Source organism: Nematolebias whitei, chromosome 2, assembly GCF_014905685.2.
Source record: "Nematolebias whitei isolate Nwh7 chromosome 2, NemWhi1, whole genome shotgun sequence".
NCBI classification, from domain to species: Eukaryota; Metazoa; Chordata; class Actinopteri; order Cyprinodontiformes; family Rivulidae; genus Nematolebias; species Nematolebias whitei.
The window spans coordinates 56,075,636-56,099,251 of NC_056499.1; the positions used below are offsets into that span (position 1 = coordinate 56,075,636).

General features: G+C 42.4%; 1 protein-coding gene across 1 annotated transcript in view; it reads right to left on the reverse strand.

Moving 5' to 3' along the window:
* Positions 1–23,616, reverse strand: part of cars1 (cysteinyl-tRNA synthetase 1) — a 232,039-nt gene that overhangs the window by 14,700 nt on the left and 193,723 nt on the right. The window contains exons 22-23 of the mRNA XM_037694988.1: positions 8,340–8,399; positions 8,184–8,267 (exon numbers count right to left, since the gene is read on the reverse strand). Of these exons, the coding sequence (XP_037550916.1) occupies positions 8,184–8,267; positions 8,340–8,399 (144 nt within the window). The remainder of the gene's footprint in view (positions 1–8,183; positions 8,268–8,339; positions 8,400–23,616) is intronic.

Here is a 23,616-nt window from a genome sequence, read left to right on the forward strand (position 1 = left end):
TTTTTTGTTGATTTGCTTTGTTTTTTTTTGAATGTCCAGAGGACCAGATTTAACTTTTTTAGATTTTCATTCAATGTTTTCTTTTTGATGAATTTATTTTGTTTCTTTTAAATTAATGAATAAATGAATTAAATAGCTTTCAACATCTGTTCAGTTCATGGCATAAACCAACAGACATGTTCCTGTTTTTAGTATTTTACATCACTTTATGATGTAGATGTTTTTTTTTTAATATATAATTTTCTTGTAATTTTCAAATCATGTTTTTTTATGATTGTCTACTGTTGTACTGATAAATATCTCCTGGAGGGTAAACTATATCTTGGCTGCAAGTATCAAGCTACGAAATCCTTTGTTTTCTACAACTGATAGTGGTTGGTCATTAATTATGATGAAGTTTAGCAACTTCTTGGTAAACATTCGAGCTCCGGGGCTTCAGCGATGTCTTCTTCTTGCTCAAGCCAAAGCAAGCAGCCTGATTTTGGTCAGCCACGCTCAGTCTGTCCCTCCTCAGAGACGGGCAGATGGAGCGGGGCTGATTGGACGCGGCTGGCCGGAGTCGAGTTGCCCGTTTTGGGTTGAGCAAAGAGCAGCACCCCGCTGAAGCCACGACGCTCGAATGTCCATCGTAAAACTAACTTTAACGTGGTTTAATGTGGCGCTATGGCTCTGCAGACATTGCACGTTGCTGTCTTGTTTTGTGGTGTTTAGTGTAAAATACTTCCACACAGCGGACATGTTTAGATGAAAAGTTTGTTAGCTGTTAGACACAGTGCTGCTAACTCAGTCCTCACATTGTAGCTGCTGCAAACTATGAAATGGATTTCCTGAATGTGAGGCGGGTCTTATTACTCTGGGTTCATGAGACGCACCTCCGTTCAGGAAATCCATTCCATAATTTGAATCCAACATGCATCACGGATCGGAAATATCGGCAGGTTGGATCGGAAAAATCCAATACGTAAAAATTACGCTGGTATCGGATGCCGATACGGATACTGAATTGAATCGGCCACATCCCTACTGTTCACACAAACAAACATTGGTTCTGGTACGCCCTGGAAGCCGCGCCAATAATTCACACAAGGCACCATGGGGACACCGGCAGCTCCCTTTGTCCATGCAGTCCAGGAGGCTGGGCATCATAGGGACACGTTCTTGAACAGTCTTTTTGTGACAACTCTACAAAATATAATAGTCTCTCGCTACATTGCGGTTCGACTTTTGCTGACTCATTCTTTAGCAGTCTTTCAAAATAAGTTTGTATATGGCAAAAAAAAAAAAAAAAAAAAGATTGTACATGACACACGATTGTCAACTTTAATATTACGGACGTAAATGGGACAGTATGGGATACAGCAAAAAGTTTATGAAAAAAACTTCAGACAGGCACCGCCATTTTGTAGTTTTCTCTCAATAAGCCTACACTGTATCGCCAGTCAAAAAGACTACATTATCCAGAAGCCAAAACTGCTTCCGGACGAAATGGAGAGAAAGCTATGATCTGGTCTGAAAAGGTTTGGTCCTTATTCATCGCGACTTTGGCGCTCAATGGATTCAGAGAGCCGATCAGAACCAAACCAGGACTACTTACAGCCTCATCAGTTAATCTGAGTGCTGCTTGCTGGCCCATGAGGCCTCTTGAGCAAGGAAGCATTGTTTGGAAGTCCGGTGGTTTCTCCGGAGCTCACTAGGACTTTTTCCATCTGGATTTGGACTTGATCGGGACCATTGAGTGGTTTTGTGCTGGCTATCTGAAGGTCCGGCTCTCTCTAAAAGCATCTGGTGATCAAAAGCTGAAGAGAGCTGATCAGAGCTGGACCAGAACCGGACCAAGGCTGGTTAGTACCCATATTAAATTTTGCGGTACGTAGCTACTGTATAGTACATGTAAGTATGTTGTTAACATGATGTAGAGTTTAGAACATTGCTAGAGTGTGGGAATGGTTTCTAAAGCCTTAATATATATATATAAACACTAAAATAAATATAGTGTTCGTACTTTGCGGATTTTCACATATTGCGGGGGGAGGGGCGGAACGTAATCCCTGTAAAAATGAGGGACTACTGTAGTGCTTTTCCTCAGTTTACAGCAGAAACAGAAGATCTTTCTCCTCCAACTCCTCCATCATGAACTGAATGTGAACCTCCAGTCTGCCATCTTAGCAAGAGTTCAGAACCAGGTCAGCAAGATCCAGTGTTTTACATCTTTTGAAGTATAAAGCAGCCTTTAGTTCTATTTCGTATAGGCTTCGCCCTTTAAGGCTATCGCTAGTGGGTTTATCCCATCGCGCGAAGCACTGAAAACTTCAATCCACGACCACCGGCTGTGTGGGCCCCAACCTTGGTCCGTATAAATTACGGTGAGACCGGGCAATCGTCTCCCATTTTTTTCTTCAGCCAGCTAGCTAGCACTGTCAGAAGAACAAAGAAGGAAAAGATGTCCTGCTTTGACCGGCACAACTTTTGCGAAGGATGCCTGGGTCTCCGCCACGCCAACCTCCTGCCGTCCCTATGAGCTCTTCCCCCCACCTCAGAGGAGAAGCAGAGACGAGCAGCTTTGTTTAAGGTAAGTGTCGAGGAGTGTTTTTCCGTGTCGGGCCGCTACTCGCTGGACGACGCCATCGCCTTTTCTAACGTGTTTTCCTCGCGGTAAATCTGATGATTCCCTCGAAAAAGACGATGCAGGCAGCAGCTCCGCTGAGTGTTTTTCCGTTGTGGGACGCTACACGCGGGATGATGCCACTGCCCTTTCTTTGACGCAGAGTCGCGCAGTGAATCGAATGATTCCTCAGAAAAAGGCGATGCTGAAAACAGCCTCGCTGCCCCTTCCCTCCTGGAGAGCTTAGTGACAGAAGAAGAGCAGCCGAGCAAATGCTCAGCCACCTCGGGTCTTCCCACATCGGCGACCACACCGCTCCCAGCTGTCGGTGCCCTCCTCTTGGAGCTGCCCGACATAATCCAGGAGGCTGCTGACACAAAGGGACTTTCCGTCCCTCGCCTCCCTCCGCCCCGATCGAATGATCTGGTGGGAAGGTAAGGCTCCACCCCGGCTCGTCGCCCTGACCCCATCTGGCCCCGCTGTCCAGCTGTGACATCACACTGGAACGAGGCTGCAGCTGGGCCCGGCAAGCTGAAGACACCCGTCTCCACCTTTGTTCCCATCTCCAGAGTGGAGGGTTTTACCGATCAGAGTTTTTCCCTCGGTTCCCCCCATGGAGCCAAGCCTGGCGGAGGCGCTTGGGGCAAAAGCTTCCAGGATGGACCAACAACTTGTCCCTCCAGGGAAGCATGACCGGGTGGTGACAAAGGTCTCCAACCGAGCTCACCAGTGCTCATTCCAGGCGGCCACGGCGAACAACAATGTCGCCCTGCTGGCCTACAGCATCTCAAAGAGGCTGGAGGAAGCAGACCTGTTGGAGGAGACAAAGAGCTCTCTCTATAAAGCCGCTGACGTCATCATAAACATGTGCGCCACCTCTGTGGTCTGCCTGTCCCGCATCGCCGCCTGGATGACCATGATCCAGAGGACCACCTGGCTCCGCTTCTCGCCATCCTTGTCTGAGAGGCTGCAGAAAGACCTGCTGGAGGGCCCCATCACCCCAAAGGCACTGTTTGGGGCCAACTTCAGGAACATCCTTGAAAAATCGCAGAGGTCTGAGGAGGTCTCAGAGACGGTACACCATCTGGTGACGTCACAGTCCTCCTCCCGCCCCTCCGGCCGCTGGAGGGACCACCTTGGCCAGCAACAGGAGCAGAGGCGCTCCACAGCTGCGACAGCGACTTCACGCTCCGCTCCTCTGCCGGCCCTCTCCACCAGGGAACAGCTTCTTGAGGGGAATGTGTGTGTTTTTTGATGTATGTTTTGAAATAAAACTGAAACATCTCTGAAAGTTAAGTTTCTGATTCCAGCCAGACTGTCAGATCAACTGATCTCACAGCTGCCTCTCTTCACACATTCCCCACACAGAACGAGCCGGTAACCTCTAAACAGCGTTTTAAAAGGTACCACAGTTTGGTAAATATCACAAAACACTTGTCTGCCACATCAGCTAAAAATTATGTTTTTTCCGCAGACCGAGTCCGGGAAAATCCGTGGCTCTCAGCCAGAGCCCGTTTTTATTTTCTGCTGTTTCTGCCCACTCACCGCGCAACAGGGGTAAACGTGTTTCTCCTCAACAGCTGCAGCCTCCACCGAAATGGAGTCTCACTCAGAAAGCGCTCACGTCTCCTCTCAGTGCGCGCCGGCTCACCTCAGCTCTAATGTGAGACTGCAGCCTGGGCTCAGCACAGAGGCACACATACAGCCCTTTTCTGTCGGAGCCCCCCATTGGGTTCCCCCCTTGAGAATCTCTGGAGCGGGTGATGGCAGTAAGGGTTTTTAGTCTGTTTGACGTCCATGAGAAACATGACACAACACAAAATGCATGCCTGCTCTCCAAGCATTACTCAGAGTGGCAGCGAGTGTGTTCCCTGGATAGATGGACGGACCCTCTGATCAACAGGGGTTACATGCTGCAGTTCTTAGCTCAACCCCCACCGTTCAGAGGGATTACAGAGACAGTTCTGTCTTCACCAGAACAGAGCTCGTCTCTCTAGTCAGAAGTTCAAGAATTCCTGATGAAAAACATGATTTCCAGAGTTCCCAATAGAGAGGAAAATATGGGTTTTTTCCTCCCACTACATCCTGGTTCCAAAAAAAACAAACAAACAAACAAAAAAAAAACAGAGGGATGAGACCCATTCTCGACCTGTCCATGTTCAACAAATCGATCATAGAGAAACAATTCCACACGCTGACAATCAAAGAGCAGCTGGAGAACTTCACCAGAACGACTGGTTCACCTCCATAGATCTGAAGGGCGCATATTGTCACATTTCCATCATCCCGAAACACAGGAAAGTCCTGCGTTTCTCCTCCAGGGGATTCCGTATCAGTACCACAGGCTACCGTTCGGCTATTCCCTCATCCCACGCATGTTCTCAAAATGTGTGGAGACGGCTCTGCAGTCGTTACACATGGTAGGAATGAGAATTATTTTTTATCTGGACAATCTGCTTTTATTAGCTCGGTCCAGATAGGAAGCAGTCGCACAGACCAAAACGCTAGCGTTACACCTGTTAAACCTGGGGTTTTCTATCAACTGGAAAAAGTTTAGTTCGCCCATCCCAGATGATTATTTATCTGGGAGTGGAGCTAAACTCAACCACAATGAGAGCCCTGTAACAATGACAGCTCTGCCTGTCATGTGACTCCTGGGGATGATGTCAGTGGCCTACGTCATGGGTTCCGCTGGGCCTGATTCACATGAGACGCCTTCAGAGATGGTTCGCCCGCCTGCGCATAGATCCTGTGCACCAGAAGAGGCAGATTATCTCTGTGACACCCTCCGTGAGAACCGATCTGAATCACTGGGGAAACCCCCTCATTCTGTCAGAGGGAGTTCCCATCAGCATGCCTACGTCACACGTCTCAGTTTTCACAGACGCGTCCCTGTCAGGCTGGGAAGGAACGTGTCTGTCCGAGGCAGTGAGAGCATAGTTACTGGACCACATGTCGCTTCACATAAATGTGCTAGAATATTTCACGATCTGAAAGATGACTCAGCAGGTTACCCTCCTGCTGTGGAATCAGCATGTTCTGATCCACACAGACAACAAAGTGACAGCAGCTTACATAAATCATCAGGGAGGCGTGCGCTCAGTCCAACTGTTACGCATTGCAAGACAGCTGCTGTGTTGGGCAAACAAAAACCTGCTCTCCATCAGAGCAGTGTACATTCCCTGCGTCCTGAACAGGGCAGCGGACATAATGTCGAGGGGCGGTCCCCGCCACAGAGACTGGAGCCTCCATCCCAAGCTGATCTCTCGGATTTGGAGCAGGTTCAGCCGAGCAGCAGTGGATCTGTCCGCCACACGGGACAATGCCCATTGTCAATTATGGTTCTCACTGAGACCACGAGGCGACCCACCGTTAGGAGTGGACACCTTCGCTCACAGCCCGTGGCCAAAAATGCTCCTTTATGCATTCCCTCCAGTCCTGCGGATATCACGGACCCTGAATCAGGTCCGAGAGGAAGAACTATCAGTCATCCTCGTAGCTCCCGAGTGCATAAGCGTTCCGTGGTTCTGGAATCTGCAGCGACTGATATCGGGTCAGCCATGGAAACTGCCGTGGAGGGAGGATGCTCTCCTCCAGGCAGGAAGAGCGATCAGGAGTTACCCAGAAATAGGTCAGCACATTTGGGTCTGGCCGCGTAACGGATCCGTTTAGAAAAGATGGGCCTCCCACAGGATGTGGTGCGTACGATTCAGGGTACATGAGGCGCCTCCACCACAGCGCTGTACACATCAAAGTGGACAGATTTTCAGTGTTGGTGCGCAGAGAAAGGCATGGAGACCATCTCATGTCCACTAGGTGGCATGCTGTCTTTTCTACAGCAAGTCATGGATAGAAATTTAGCGTTCAGCCCAATAAAAACTTGTGCTGCAGCTACTTCTTCCTGTTATGAGGTTTTTCGGTGGCAGAACAGTTTTTAACCACCCGCTGATTAAGCGTTTTTCTGAAAGGTGTACAGAGACACAGACCCGTGTCACATCCACTAGCTCCACAGTGGGACCTAAAGATGGACCTGCGCGCTCTGATCAAAGCTCCTTTTGAGCCTTTAGATAAGGTTTCACTTTAATTTCTGTCATTTAAAACAACCCTGCTGTTAGCTCTAACGTCGGCCAAGAGAGTGAGTTCCCTCATGTCTCAGAATTCAAGCTGGCGGCAGTTCAACTATACTGCGTCTTAACCCTGCTCTGAAAAGCATCACAAGCTCATTCAGATCGAGAGTGATAACCTTGGATGGGTTTTATCCTCCTCCTCATAATTCTGAGGAGGAAGCAACATCTCATCTCCTCTGTCCCGTGCGCACACTTTCGTGTTACGTGGCTCGCACGGCCGCATTGCGCCGCTCTCAGCGTCTGTTCGTGCATTACAGGGACAGCTCTTCAAGACGCCCTCTATCCACCCAGCGCTTCTCACACTGGTTGTGTGAGACCATTTCTGAAGCTTACAGTTCATCTGGGCTGGATCCTCCAGAGAATCTCAGCGCATTCCTCCAGAGGGTTTTCATCCTCCACGGATCTGCATGGAGGGATGTCAGTGGAGGATATTTGTATGGCGGCTGTCTGGTCATCGCCATGTTCAATTATTCCTTTTTATCTACGTGATGTTTCTACTTTCTCCATGACCTATTCTGTTCTCAGGATTCTGACAGATTGATTATTATTTGTTTCATGGAGCCTCACGTTTGAGCTCACACCTGCCTGCATGCAGTTGCAGTGTGAGATTTTTATTATCAGTCACAAGTTCATGACTACTGATTTTACTGTTATTAATCGGTTCATCCTGAGGAGATGTTGGTTGCTCTGGTCATCATTACACTGTTACAATTTGTAACCTCCATTGTTCCTATTCACAGCAGCAGGTCTGCTATCTCAGCCTTTTTCCTCACCAGAAATATTTTCTCCGGTGTGCTTCTGCGCATGCAGCACGTAATTACGAAGCGTGTAATTACGCACACAGAAGGCTGAGTGATGAAATGTTTTTTTTGTGCAAGCAGGTGCTTCATGTTTGTGTCTGAATGGACCCAGTGAGGTATAGACTACATACTGCTTTGCCTTTAATCCACTAGCATAGCCTTAAAAGGCGAAACCTATACGAAATAGAACGTTGGTTACGTACTATAACCCCAGACTCTATGAGTATAGGCGCAGCCCTTTAAGCTCTGGGCCTCACTGGTTCCTAAATGGCTGAAGAAAAAAGCTATTTTGGGAGCAGATTGCCCTGTCTCACCGTAATTTATACGGACCGGGGGTGGGACCCACTTAGCCGGTGGGCGCGGACTAAAGTTTTCAGTGCTGTGCTGCACGCAAAGGGATAAGCCCACTAGCGAATTGCCTTAAAGGGCTGCGCCTATACTTATAGAATCTGGGGTTACAGTACGTAACCAACCTTTTTCACTCACTGTTTCTGTTCTGTTTAACATTTTGTACAACGACACAAAGTAAATGTGTCGCTCTTCATCCAGTGGAGCTGAATTTTGATTGACTGTTATCACAACCGTTTTTAATCCAACTGAAACGACACAAAAACAAAACCCAGTAATGTCAAAGACCCTGAACAAAAGTTTTACCGTCTCATCAAATTTGGAATATTTGTCAGTTTCAGAGCGAAACATGTCGCAGGGAGGGATCTTCATTTTGTTGAGTTTGGCCATCTGAAATAATGAAAGGAAATACATCAGTGAACATGTGAAGAGCATGTGTGTAGAGTTCAACACCAGACTCACCTCTTGTTCTCGTTTCTTTCTTGCAGCCTCTTCCTTCTTTCTTTTCTTCTCTTCTTCCATCTGTGAAAGAGGAAAAACAAAGTTCCAGAAAATGTCTTCCTTCTGGATTACCAACAGTTTGTGTTTCAGTTGTGCGTTCATGCAAACACAAATTAGGTTGGCTCAGATGTCCTTTACCTGGTTTCCTTCTAAAGTATTGTTTGTGACATGAGGGCTCTAAACATTTTCAGACCCACTCTTCTCATTTGAACATGGGTAATCTTAAAAACGGGCTTTCAAAGTGTGGGAGAGTTAGCACCGCCGTGGCCCCCTCCCCACAACTAAATTGTTGCTTTTATTTCTGTTGTGATTTTTGTTGTTTCAATACTTAAAATGTCCCATTCATATTTAGAAAATGGTTGTACACATTTTTATTTTACACATTATACACATCAGCGCTTAAAAAAACACATTTAACACCACCAGTGCTCTAACCCAGTGATTCGCAACCTGGGGGGCCCGACCCCCATGGAGGGGGTGCTAGAGCACACAAGGGGCGGGTGGGGGTCGCATAACGTGTCTGCTCAGAGGTTAGAGCTTGTAAAAATATCCATTTATTGTCTGTGTAACAACTTTAGGAAATATGCTTTTATTTTTAATCGTTTGAAATTTCACCAAATCCTGATGAAGTCAAGCCAAGTCAAGTCACATTTATTTATATAGCAAATTTAAAACAGTAACTGTTATCAAAGTGCTTACCAAAAAAGACCACAGGATCAAATATTAATAACAAGATATTACAGCAACATGAATAAAAGCATAAAAACATGAAATATAATGAGAAACAATGAAATACTAAATCAAATCACCCTACGTTAAATGTCAGGGAGTAAAAGCAAAATGGATGAACACAATCATCAACAACGAAATACCAAATGAGATCACACTGTGTTAAATGCCAATGAGTACAGATGTGTCAGTGAGTACAGATGTGTTTTGAGGAGAGATTTAAAAATAGAGACTGAGGTGGCCTGTCGAATGTTGATGGGCAGATTGTTCCAGAGTTTAGGGCCCATGACTGAAAACACCCGATCTCCTCTGAGCTTCAGCTGGTTTTAGGTACGGCCAAAAGCAGCTGGTCTAATGATCTCAAGGCCCGAGAAGGAGTATAAGGATGAAGAAAGTCGGAGAGGTATGATGGTGCAAGGCCATTAACACACTTAAATGTCAGCAGAAGAATCTTAAAATCAACTCTGACACGCACAGGAAGCCAGTGAAGAGAGGACAGAACTGGAAGAATGTGCTCAAACCTGCCAGTTCCTGTTAGTAGCCGAGCTACAGCATTTTGGATGAGCTGGAGACGAGAGAGAGAAAGACCTGACTGACCGCAGCATAAAGCGAGTTACAGTACTCCAGCCAGGTTGTAATAAATGCATGGACTAATTTTTCAAGGTCGGATCTGGACAGCATGGACTTGAGCTTAGCTATCTGCCTTAACTGAAAGAAGCTTTTTTTTGAAGAACAGCATTTATATGCTTATTAAACTTAAATTCTGAGTCTAAAACTATCCCGAGATTGGTAACAGACTGTTTTAGATATGGCTGAAGGGAGTCCAGGTTTGCAGGATCAGTGACAGTGGCAGAGCTAGGGTTAAATACAATGACCTCAGTCTTCTGAGGTCCAAGTCTTGATGTCTTCAAGACATTTTAACAAAGGGCGAATGGAGGAGGAACTGCTAGTGTTAACGGCAGATAAATCTGGGAGTCATCTGCATAACAATGAAAGGAAAGACCATGTTTCTTCAGGATAGACCCTAAGGGGAGGAGATACAATGAAAACAGAAGGGGTCCAAGAATGGAGCCTTGCGGGATCCCACAGGAAAGAGGCACTTAAGTAGATAGAGTGTAAGCAAAATTAACACAGAAACTCCTGTCGCTCAGGTATGAATGGAACCATTCTAACGCTGCACCAGTAATCCCAACCCATTGTTCTAGCCAGGATAAAAGGATACTGTGGTCCACAGTATAAAACGCAGCGGTAAGGTCAAGGAGTACCAGTACTACAGACTGAACAGAGTCATTTGCCAGAAGAATGTCGTTGCAGACCCTAACTAAGGATGTTTTGGTGCTGTGTATTTTCTTAAAGCCAGACTGAAAGATCTCAATAATAGAATTTCTACTCAAGAACTCGTTTAATTGAGTGAAAACTATTTTCTCCAGGATCTTAGAAAGAAAGGGAAGTTTGGAGATGGGTCTGAAGTTTGAGCAGGTTGAAGGGTCAAGTCCAGGTTTTTTTTTTATTAAAGGAGTTACCACTGCATGTTTAATAGCATTAGGAACTACACCTGTAGCTATACTGCTGTTTATAATGTCAAGAACAGAGGGTCCAATGGAGGGTAGGACTTGTTTAAAAAACAATGCAGGGATGGGGTCAGCAGGGGAACCTGAGAGTTTCAAATGACCAATGACATCATTTAGAAATGAGAGGGAAATGGGTTCAAACTGGTTAAAGACTGACGTGGAGGGGACAAAGAGAGGGGTCAGCTGTGGTGTGAGGAATCAGTGACCTGATCGACTCAACCTTTTTAACAAAGAAACTGGCAAAGTCCTCACACGTAACTGCAGAGACCTCCCTGTTGGCAGACTGAGTCACGGTTAAAATGGAGTTAATGGTGTTGAAAAGATTGTGGGGATTGTGGCTGTTTGAGGTGATGATTTGGGAGAAATATTTGTTGTTTCTGATTTAACAGTGGCCTGATACTCTTTGTAACATGATTTTAGCATGATAAAAGAAACGTGAAGTTTGTCCTTCTTCCATTTACGTTCAGCTTTCCTGCATTGACGTTTGGCTGGGCGAGTGATCTCATTCATCCAAGGGTGTGGAGTGCCTAATTTTGGATGCCTAATTTTTAATGGGGCAATTAGGTCAAGAACCTTAGCACTGGTCTCTTGATGTACAGTGACTAGCTAATGGGTGTTCATGGAAAAGGAGTCACAGACAGAGAGAGAGTTTTTAGTAAAAGCAGAGGAAAAGAGCGCAGCAGTGGAAGGGATATGGTAAATGGTAAATGGACTACTTACAGGTCCTTCTCAAAAAATTAGCATATTGTGATAAAGGTCATTATTTTCCATAATGTAATGATAAAAATGAAACTTTCATATATTTCAGATTCATTGCACACCAACTGAAATATTTCAGGTCTTTAATTGTTTTAATACTGATGATTATGGCATACAGCTTATGAAAACCCAAAATGCCTGTCCCAAAAAATTAGCATATTTCATCCCACCAAAGAAAGACAAGTGTTTTTAATACAAAAAACGCCAACCTTCAAATAATCATGTTCAGTTATGACTCAATACTTGGTCGTGAATCCTTTTGCATGAATGACTGCTTCAATGCGGCGTGGCATGGAGGCAATCAGCCTGTGGCACTGCTGAGGTGTTATGGAGGCCCAGGATGCTTCGATAGCGGCCTTAAGCTCATCCAGAGTGTTGGGTCTTGCGTCTCTCAACTTTCTCTTCACAATATCCCACAGGTCCTCTATGGGGTTCAGGTCAGGAGAGTTGGCAGGCCAATTGAGCACAGTAATACCATGGTCAGTAAACCATTTACCAGTGGTTTTGGCACTGTGAGCAGGTGCCAGGTCGTGCTGAAAAATGAAATCTTCATCTCCATAAAGCTTTTCAGCAGATGGAAGCATGAAGTGCTCCAAAATCTCCTGATAGCTAGCTGCATTGACCCTGCCCTTGATAAAACACAGTGGACCAACACCAGCAGCTGACATGACACCCCAGTGACTGTGGAAACTTGACACTGGACCTCAAGCAATGTGAATTCTGTGTCTCCGCTCTTCTTCCAGACTCTGGGACCTTGATTTCCAAAGGAAATGCAAAATTTAATGTAATCAGAGAACATAACTTTGGACCACTCAGCAGCAGTCCCAGGCGAGATGCTTCTGCCGCTGTTTCTGGTTCAAAAGTGGCTTGACCTGGGGAATGCGGGACCTGTAGCCCATTTCCTGCACACGCCTGTGCACGGTGGCTCTGTATGTTTCTACTCCAGACTCAGTCCACTGCTTCTGCAGGTCTCCCAAGGTCTGGAATCGGCCCTTCTCCACAATCCTCCTCAGGGTCCGGTCACCTCTTCTCGTTGTGCAGCGTTTTCTGCCACACTTTTCTCTTCCCACAGACTTCCCACTGAGGTGCCTTGATACAGCACTCTGGGAACAGCCTATTCATTCAGCAATTTCTTTCTGTGTCTTACCCTCTTGCTTGAGGGTGTCAATGATGGCCTTCTGGACAGCAGTCAGGTCGGCAGTCTTACCCATGATTGCGGTTTTGAGTAATGAACAAGGCTGGGAGTTTTTAAAAGCCTCAGGAATCTTTTGCAGGTGTTTAGAGTTACGTCGTTGATTCAGATGGTTAGGTTAATAGCTTGTTTAGAGAACCTTTTCATGATATGCTAATTTTTTGGGACAGGCATTTTGGGTTTTCATGAGCTGTATGCCATAATCATCAGTATTAAAACAATTAAAGACCTGAAATATTTCAGTTGGTGTGCAATGAATCTGAAATATATGAAAGTTTCATTTTTATCATTACATTATGGAAAATAATGACCTTTATCACAATATGCTAATTTTTTGAGAAGGACCTGTACATAGTGCCTTTTTATCTTATTTCAAGATACTTAAAGTGCTTTACACTACAATCTGTGTCCTCATTTACCCATTCATACAGCACTCTACTAGATCTCTACAAAGCTAATTGAACAAATCATTTTAAAGAGACTAATCAGAGCTTTATCACATTCATACACCGATGGGACACACATCTGAGGCTATGAGGGGTTCAGTGTCTTGCCCAGGGACACTTCGGCATGTGACTGCTGGTTGATTCGAACCCCCAACTCTCGCATTGGAGGACGACTGCTCTAACCACTCAGCCACAGCCGCCCCACAATATTTGACAAAATATTTGACAAGGCCTTGCTGGAGGGGGAGGGGGTTTGGACTACTTGATAAAAGAAGTGTTGAAAGAAATGGGTTTGTGGTTGGAGAAAACCCCATCCCCAATTTCTAACTCAGAAACAGATAAACCAAAGGTTAACACTAAATCCAGTGTGTGGCCATGCTAGTTAATTGGTCCTGCAACATTCTGTACAAAGTTCAGAGACTGGATCAGATCTAGAAAGTCCTGAGTCAGCGACTTTTCAAGGCAACAGACATGTATATTGAAATCTCTCAGAATCAAAACCCTATCATATCTGAGTAAGATCCAAGTTAAAAAATCAGAGAGATCAGTCATGAAGTCCTTATTATATTTGGGTGGCCTGTATAACACAGCAGAAAAAACAGGATTTGAACAGCCCACCTCAAAACACAGCAGTTCGAAGCTCAAAAAATTAGCTGGTATCTGTACCAGTTTGCAGTTCCATCATTTTTTGAAAATAGCTAATAATCCACCACCATTGCCTGATGTTCTCAGAGCATTAAAATAAGAACAGTCCGGTGGTAAAATTTCCAACAGGGCCATGAACTCACCACAGGAGAGCCACGTCTCAGTCAGACAGAAGTAGTCCAGAGGAGAAAAAGTCCTTCAAGATAAACGTTTTATTAGCCAGAGACCTGGCGTTTATCAGGGCAATTCTTGTAGGAATCACAGCAGGACAAGTTGTCCATGAAGTTAAGACCAGCGGTCTCAGATTTGTGGAGTTTGACCCACGACTCCAACGACCGGAAGCCCAGCCGCACCGAACAGGTTCGCTGTGGAAGCGCGACCCGACCCGTGGGAATGGGAAGGGCTCAGGTGGATCGGCGCAGCGCCAGGACAAGTGATTAAAGATGTGGTCCTCGGTTGAAGAGGAAGCAAAAAGCAGCAGCCCGGCAGGCTTTGATCCTCACAAGACGGCTGGCCCGTTTTCCACGGTGCCTGGAGCGATGTCTTCGAGCGGGCAGGATACCACAGCGGAGGTACACAGGAACGTCTTCAAGCAGAGGTGGGGGTCCAAGAGGGGGTCCAGGGTTACGATCATTATGATCAAACAAAGTAATAATAATAATGATAATAATGCATTTTATTTGTCAGCGCCTTTCAAAACACCCAAGGACACTTCACAGCATTAAAAACACAGTATTAAACAATATAAAATAACTATTAAAAACACTAAACCAAAAAGAAAATAACATTTAAAAATAACAGTTAAAGTGAAAAGGCTAGCTTGAACAGATGAGTTTTGAGTTTTGATTTGAAAGTCAGAAGGCAGTCAATGTTACAGATGTCCGGGGGAAGAGCATTCCAGAGCTGGGGAGCAGAGTGAGAAAAGGCTCTGTGTCCCATGGTGCTGAAGCGGACAAGAGGCACGTTAAGGTGGATGGAAGTGGAAGAACGAAGGGAGCGTGAATGGGTGGTAATGTGCAGGAGATCTAACAGGTAAGGAGGGGCGAGGTTGTCTATGGCTTTGAAAGTGAACAACAAGATTTTAAATTGAATTCTGAATGTGACTGGAAGCCAGTGAAGTTGCTGTAAAAGTGAGACTGGTGGCAGATAGTCGGAGATTTAGGAGTTGATGATGTTCATAAAGCAGCAGTGAGTCGATGTTGTAGGTGAAAAATGACAAAAACAGGAAAAACACAATCACTGCGGACAGAGGTGGAGGGCAGGCCATGCACAGCGGCGCCATCTTCCCGGAAGTGAACACTGAAGAACCCTCATTTTGGTTATGTTTTAGGAGTTTTCTATAACGTATTATGTTAAAAACTAAAATCTGTACTGTCACTTTAAGAGCACTTTGTTGTGACATCAGTACTGCATGTGCGGCTCTCAGTTGAGTGAAGAAGTTTTGGTTAAGCGCACGTTTTGTTAAATATATAACAAACGTAAGCACATGCAGTTGTGAATGTTTGAATGTGTAAAAAACACAGAGGAGTAATTTTTCTGACAATATAAGTACATTTTTTTCTAGTTTAGAACAGACATTGTTAATATTACTATTGGTGAAAGTTGGGAATACTTTCAGAAGCAGTTGTCAAAAAGGTCCCCTGACACGAGAAAAGCCTTTAAAAGAGCAGGTAGTGATGTGCACAGAGCTACAGAAGCATCTCTTCAGTGTTCACTTTTATTCACCGAGGCTAAAAATCTGCACAATATGGGAGCAACCTTCTGAAACCCGCCTGCCTGAAAATTGCAAAAGTCAGTTGCATGATAGGATCAGGAAGATATCTTGACAAAACTACAATTTTTATTTTTTAAAGACTGTTTTTAAGATTACTCTGTTGCTAAGTTTTTAAAGAAAAGTTATTTGAGTAATTCTCAAAACAGTGTTCTAAGTTATTATTTCTGTTGTACAACTACCAGTTTACATAATAATAATAATAATAATAATGTCATCACAATGTCAGCACTGTATGTTTCCATACAATGGCGAAATTAGTCTCTGCATTTAACCCATCCACCACCAGGTGGTGCAGATCTTTTACAAATAAAAGTTTGTAACCACACTGCTCACAAAATTAAAGGGAACACTAAAATAACACATCCTAGACCTCAATTAATTAAATATTCTCATTGAAAAACTTTATTATTAGCACAGTGGAATTGAATGAGAAGAAAATAACACAAAATTGATCAATGTAAATCAAAATGATTTCACCATAGAGATCTGGATTTGGATTCATTCTCAATATGAAAGTGGAAAATAACATGACAGGCTGATTCAACGTCATATTCCTCAAGACCAGTCTAAATGAGGCTCAGGTAGTGTGTGTGGCCTCCACGTGCACTTTTCCCCCTGCCCTCCCTCTCCGCTTTGCTTTGCTGCTCTGTCTGTCTGTGAAACCGCTTCTGAGACTCTCTTGCATTTCTTCAGAACCATAATTATGGACTTGTTTTGATCAGTTGGTCCCTCAACTCAATTTACAACATTTCTTCCAAGAGAAGACAGGCTCTAGGTGAGCCGATTTGCCCTGTTGGCACGCACGCAGCTGGATATCTCATCGACTGGAAGACTTGATGATGTGTCCATCTCTGCTGTCAATTGTGGATTTTAAGGATGCATATTTAATTGGATTTATGATAACTGGTTCCTGCTTTTTTGATTCGGCTGGTTGCTGTTTTTTTTTTTTTTTAATTCTTTATTTTTGAAATATTGAGAAGATTACAATATCACAATTTCAGTTTATGATCAAATATAGAATTCATTCTCTTTACATTTCCATTTACAAAAACAAGAACAAAACAAAAAGATGAAACAAGGGGGTATTATTTTGGAAAACAAAAAAAACTTTACTTTTATGTATATAACAGTAAGTAAATTACATACCAAGTAGACACTCTGAAGAATTAACCCTCTCTTTTCCAATTCTCCACATTCTAGTATTTTTGCATATTGTGTTTTGTTGACATAGGACACCCATTTGGACCACAAGACAGTAAACTTGTTCAGTTGAAACCGAGTTAAAAAGGTTAATCTTTCCATCTGATAGATTTCGTTCACACACTGTCCATTTTTCCACAGCGGGAGGCCCAGGCTGGAGCCAGCGTCTGGTGGTAGTTTTCTTACAGGCTGTAATTAGTATTTGAAACAGATATCTTGCTTTGTCAGGTAAGGGTTCTGTGTCACCTAGAATAAAGATAGTGAATTTAAAAGGTATTCTTATATTCAAGATATTTTCAATATTTTTGTGTATTTCTATCCAATAATGTCTAATAATTGTACAGTCCCAGAATACATGCCAGTGGTTGGGTTCTGTGTTTCCACATTGCCTCCAGCACTTAGGCTCCCCCGCGGTACAAGAAATTTTCTGTTTTGGTGTAATAAAAAAATCTAAGCAGACATTTCCAGTTAAATTCTCTCCAAGAGTACGAATTGGTACATCTCCAAACTGTCTCGCAGTAACCATGCCAGTCTTCTTCTGTGATTTCCATTTTACTTTCCTTTTCCCATTTTGTTTTCACATACACAGTTGAATCCGTTTTTTTTACTCATAAGTCCCTTGTATAATCGTGATATAATTCCTTTTTTAGATTTTGCCTGATATGCCGTTAGTATTTCTTTAAGCACTGGCTCCTGCTCATCTGTATGCCTAATAATTTCCTGATTAAGATAGTGACGTACTTGTAGGTATCTATAAAAATCCTGTCTTCCCAAGTTATAAGTTGTTTTAAGTGTTTGAAAGTCTTTAATTTGTCCTTTATCCATTAATGAGAAGTGTGTTGTTATGCCTTTAGATATCCAGCTACGGAATCCGGTATCTGTTTGGTTTGGTTTAAAATCAGGATCGTAAGCACACCACCTTATAATTCTTAGCGTGTCATGTAGTTTATATTCCTGTTTAACATCCATCCAGATTTTTAATTGGGATTTTATCCAAGGATTTTCAGTTTTGAGTTTAATCTGTTCTAACTCTTTATTCCCCGGGATTGCCTGTAGGGGGCATCTGGAGTAAGAGCTAATTCAATGTCCTTCCATCGGGCGTTATAATTTTTATTACAGAGGTTTATCAGGGGTTTAATTTGAGCAGAATAGAAGTAGTTCTTTAAGTGTGGTACGTTCATGCCCCCTTTTTCTTTTGAGAGCTGTAGTGTTTTAAATCTAATCCTCAGCTTTTTTCCAAGCCATATGAATCTGGAAAGCATTGTGTCCCACTCTATAAATTGAAACAAGAAAATAAATCTTGGTAGTAAGTTCATTTTGACAGATTCAATTCTTTGGGTTAAACTCATGAAGGGGGTGACAGTCCATCGTTGGATGTCCAATCTGATTTTGGTCAGAAGATCCTCATAGTTACGCTTAGCTATAGTGGTTGTATCCTTGGGAATCAGAACCCTGAGGTATTTCAACACAGTTTGGTCCCAATTAAGTTTTAATTCGGCACACAAAGATTTTGGTGGAATATAAGAGCATGTCAATATCTGCATTTTTTTCACATTCAATTTATATCCTGCAAATTCACCAAAGTTGCTCAAGCTCTGAAATAATGTAGGCAGTGATGTGTTTGGTTCGCTTATGTATACCAACACATCATCCGCATATAGCGCCACCTTATGTTCATCACCAGAAATGTTTATACCTTTGATATTGTCAGTTTGCCTTATTAGTTGGGCTAACGGTTCTATGTAAAGGGCAAAGAGTAAAGGAGAGAGTCCACATCCTTGTCTCGTTCCCCGCTCTAGTTCAAAGGTATTTGACAGATGTCCATTGATTTTTATCCGTGCATTTGGTTTTGTGTATAGTGACCTGATTACCTCAATGAAATTGGAGTGGAAATCAAACTTCTCGAGTACTTTATATAGAAATTCCCAGCTTACTGTATCGAAAGCTTTTTCAGCGTCAAGGCTGATCACTGCAGCTGGTGTTTGGTGTTTTTTAATGTGGTTCAGAATGTGCAACGTACAATGTATATTATCATGGGTTTGTCTCTGTGGGATAAAACCCGTCTGATCGGTATGAATAAGTTCTGGGAGTATCTCCTGTATCCTCCTTGAGAGGATTGATGTGAATAGCTTATAATCAATATTAAGAACAGAGATAGGTCTGTAGGAACTGCAGCTGAGACGGTCCTTTCCTTCTTTTGGAATAACAGATATTGTAGCCTGTTTCCATGTTGGTGGCATTTTACCTTCTTTCAAAGCCATGTTAAAAATTTGAAGGAGGAATGGTGATAACTCTAATTTGAAATGCTTGTACCGTTCGGACGGAAATCCGTCCGGACCAGGAGATTTGTTTGTTGTCAGCTTTGTGATGGCGTAGGAGAGCTCCTGCTCTGTGATATCAGCCACTAACCTTTGATTTTGATCATGTGACAATACAGGTAGGTTAAGTTGTTCCAGGAATTGTTTAATTTGTTGCCCATCTTTTAAGCTTGGCTGTGTATATAATTGTTTATAGTAAGTTTGGAAAGCTTGTTGGATTTCCTTTTGTTTATATACACACCTCTTAGAATTTGGGTCACTTATTTTGAATATTGTGTTGTCTGCTTGTTGTTTTTGTAATTTTCTTCCTAAGACTTTAGCAAATTTAGCCCCCGACTCGTAATATTTTTGTTCAGTATAAATCATCTTTTTTTCGTATTTCTTGCATAGTATTAAGTTTATTTATTTATTTTTTTTTTTTAATTTTTATTTATCAGGAGAATATATAATTGACATTACATACATTAAACAGAATTTACATGACTTCTCCAATTTTTTCTTTTTTTTCCTTCCCCCTTTCCCCCCTCCCTCCCCTCTTCCCCTCCCTCCCCTTCCCCCCTTAACCAAAAACAAGACAAAATAAGGAAAGAAAAAAAAAAAAAAAGGAGAGAGAAAAAAAAAAAAAAAGAGAGAGAGGGGGAGGAGGAACGAACAGGAGGGACCCAACAAACCAAAAGGAAAACAGTATTTCAGTCTTTCATTTATCCTCTAAAAACAAGTCACATGGTAATGTGATGAGTCAATCATATCAGTCTATACGCTATGAAGGTAAAGATTTTACATATGACACAAAGGGTGTCCACTTGTGGGTAAATTTTTCTGAACTACCTTTCACTGTTAGTAAAATTTTTTCCATCTTCAAGTATGATCTTACAGTATTAAGCCATTGTGATGTGGATGGTGGTGTGGGAGATTTCCAGGCGAGCAGAATACAACGTCTGGCAAGGAGAGAGCAAAAGGCCAAGACCTCCCCCTGCTGGCGGGATAGATTAAGTGTGGTCCCAGGAACTCCAAAAATAGCAATAAGTGGATCACTTTGAAACTGAATCTTAAAAACTCCTGAGAGTATGGAGAAAAAATATTTCCAAAACCCTTGCAGTTTTGGGCAGAAAAAGAACATATGACTTAAGTTGCAAGGTGAAGTCTGACATCTATCACACTGGTCTGGTATTGAGGGGAACATTTTAGATAAACGTGTTTTTGAGAAGTGTACTCTATTTATTACTTTAAATTGTATTAACTGTAGTCTGGCACATGGTGTACTCTGACGTATGCTGAGAATAACTTTATCCCACCATGAATCTGATAGTTTAACACCCAGTTCACGTTCCCATGCAGTTCTAGTTTTACCCGATGAATCGGCCTCTATTGCCATAAGTTTTCCATAAATAATTGAAAGAGGAGATTTCAAATTGGGGCTCAAAACTAAGAGTTCAACCCATGGTGGGTCAGTAGGCAAAGTTAGAAAATTTTGAAACTGCGATGAAACGCAATGCCTAATTTGGAAGTAAAGAAACAAATGTGAAGTGGGTAGATTAAATTTAGAAGACAATTCTGAAAAACTAAGAAATAAACCATCTTCGTACAGGTCTCTCATTGTTCTAATACCTTTCTCATACCAAATTCTATAGGCAGCATTATTAGATGCTGGAGAAAAAATGTGATTCTTTAGTAACGGCATTTTATTAGAGGGTGATACAAATTTAAAGTGGGACCTAAATTGTGACCAGATCCTGAGTGTTGAGAGCACTATAGGATTTGTAGTAACTGAGGATAATTTAATTGGTAATGATGAATAAATAATTGAAGCGGGCGAAAAAGATGCAGAAATCGACTGAATTTCAAGTTTACACCAAATCAGATCAGGTGAATTTAACCAATAAGTCAGTTTATGGATATGTGAGGACCAGTAATACATTGTAAAATTAGGTAGAGAAAGACCCCCGTTTGTGGTGAACTGTTGTAATAAAGAAAGTCTCATTCTGGGGGCCTTTCCGTTCCATAAAAAAGATGAGACCATCTGATCCAGGGACCTGAAGAACTGTTTGGGCAAGAACAGAGGGATATTTTGATATAAAAACAAAAGTCTAGGTAGCACATTCATTTTGATAATATTAATCCTACCAATCAATGAAAGAGGGAGAGAGTTCCATCTCTGTAAATCTGATGCAATTTGGGAAACTAGTGAGGCATAATTCTGAGAAAACATTGAGGGCAAAGTACGTGTAATATTAATTCCTAAATACCTAAATCCCGAGGGACTGAGCCTAAAAGGGATATCAGAAGGCTTAAGCTTTAAAGCTAATGAATTCACTGGATAGCATTCACTTTTAAGTGAGTTAATTTTATAGCCAGAATATGATCCAAATTTTTCTAGAATATTTAAAATTGGGGGAAGACTCCGTAAAGGGTCAGAGACATACAGGAGAAGGTCATCTGCATATAAGGACAATTTAAGCTCGACACCAGAGCGGACGATTCCATGAAAAGAAGAAAGGGATCTTAGAGCAACGGATAGGGGTTCAATGGCTAACGCAAACAAGAGGGGAGAAAGAGGGCAACCCTGTCTAGTACCACGTCCCACCGTAAAATAATCAGATTGGACGGAATTACTGAGAATACATGCTTGAGGGGATGTATAAAGTAGCTTGATCCAAGACACAAACCTCTCTCCAAAACCAAACCCATTAAGAACAGCAAAGAGATATTCCCATTCCACTCGATCAAAAGCTTTCTCGGCATCAAGAGAAATTATCACTTCAGGAGATTTAGAGGAATGAGTTGAAAAAATTGTATTCAACAGTGTACGAGTATTAAAAAACAACTGGCGACCTTTAATGAATCCATTCTGTTCTTGTGAAATAATCCGAGGGAGAACTGTCTCAAGCCGAGTCGCGAGTACTTTAGACAAAATCTTAAAATCCACATTCAAAAGTGAAAGAGGTCTATAGGACTCGCAGGCAGTAGGATCCTTATCCTTCTTTAACAGGAGAGAAATTGAGGCCTGAGTCAAGGTGGGAGGCAACAAGCCCTGCCCAAATGACTCATTATAAACCTCAAGAAGAAGAGGGGCTATTTTATCTTTAAATTTTTTGAAAAATTCGGCAGAGAAACCATCTGAGCCAGGTGTTTTACCACTTTGCATATCCTTAATTGACGCAAATATTTCTTCTAATTTAATGGGAGCTTCAAGTTGGTCAGAAAGCAATTTGTCTATCCTAGGTATGTCAATATCCTGAAGAAAGGCACATAGCTCATTTGAGTCTGCTTGTAGTTCAGACTTATACAAATTGCAGTAGAATTTTTTAAAAGTATCATTAATAGAGACAGGATCTGAAACAAGATTGCCCGACCGATCGTTGATTTGTGATATTATATGAGAGCCGGCTTTTCGTTTCAATTGATGTGCCAGAAGTCTACTTGGTTTTTCCCCATGTTCATAATAAGTGGCTCGAGATCGTATCAAGAGTCGCTCCGCATCAGATGTAGTTAAAAGATCAAGTTCCATCTGAAGATCCTGTCGCTGTTTCAGCAAATCATGTGACGGATTAACGGCATTTTGCCTATCAATATTCTGAATTTTTGTTGATATTTCTGATATCTTAGTGCGTAGATTTTTATTAATATTAGCTGAAAAAGAGATAATCTGACCCCGAAGATAAGCTTTTAATGTTTCCCACAGTAGTGAGGGAGAAATTGTATCGCTCTTATTGAACCTTAGAAAATCATCAATTGATGATAAGATGAATTTATTAAATGGCTCATCTGATAACAGGAGAGTATTAAATCTCCAACGAGGACTAGAATTGGGTTTGTTTATAAAATTTATATCAATGCTTAGAGGAGAATGGTCTGAAATAACAATCGGATAGTATTCAGAAGACGTGACTCTCTGCATTAAAGAGCTATCAACAAAAAAATAATCTATACGGGAATAGGATTGGTGTATTTGAGAGTAAAAAGAATAGGTCCTTGTTAGTGGATTCCGTGTCCTCCATGGATCTACATATCCATTTTGGGACACAAAATCCAAAATAGATTTAGACATATTAGACTGTGTATAGGACCGAGATGAGGAGCGATCTAATGATGGATTCATTACACAATTCAGGTCTCCAGCTAGAATTAACAAATGAGTATCAAGATATGGAAGTGTGCTAACTAGATTGTTTATAAAATCTGGTTTATCAAAGTTTGGTGCATAAATGTTTACTAATAAAACAGGAGTGTGGAACAAGGAGCCTGCAATTATAAGAAATCTGCCATTTATATCCTTCATTATTCTTGATGCTGTAAAATGAATATTCTTATTAAATATTATGGCAACTCCTCTAGCTTTTGAGTTGAAGCTCGAATGATAAATCTCCCCAATCCATGGATATTTGAGCCTGACTTGATTTGAATTTTGCAAATGTGTTTCCTGTAGGAATATTATGTCTGGGTTCAGGCGTTTCATATGAGAAAATATTTTAGACCGTTTCACTGGATTGTTCAGACCTTTAACATTCCAACTTAGGAATCTAACAGCAGGTGTTGAGGAAACCTTTAAATCACCAGACATGTGACTTGACAGGGATCAAAAATATTGCCATCCCTCCCAATCC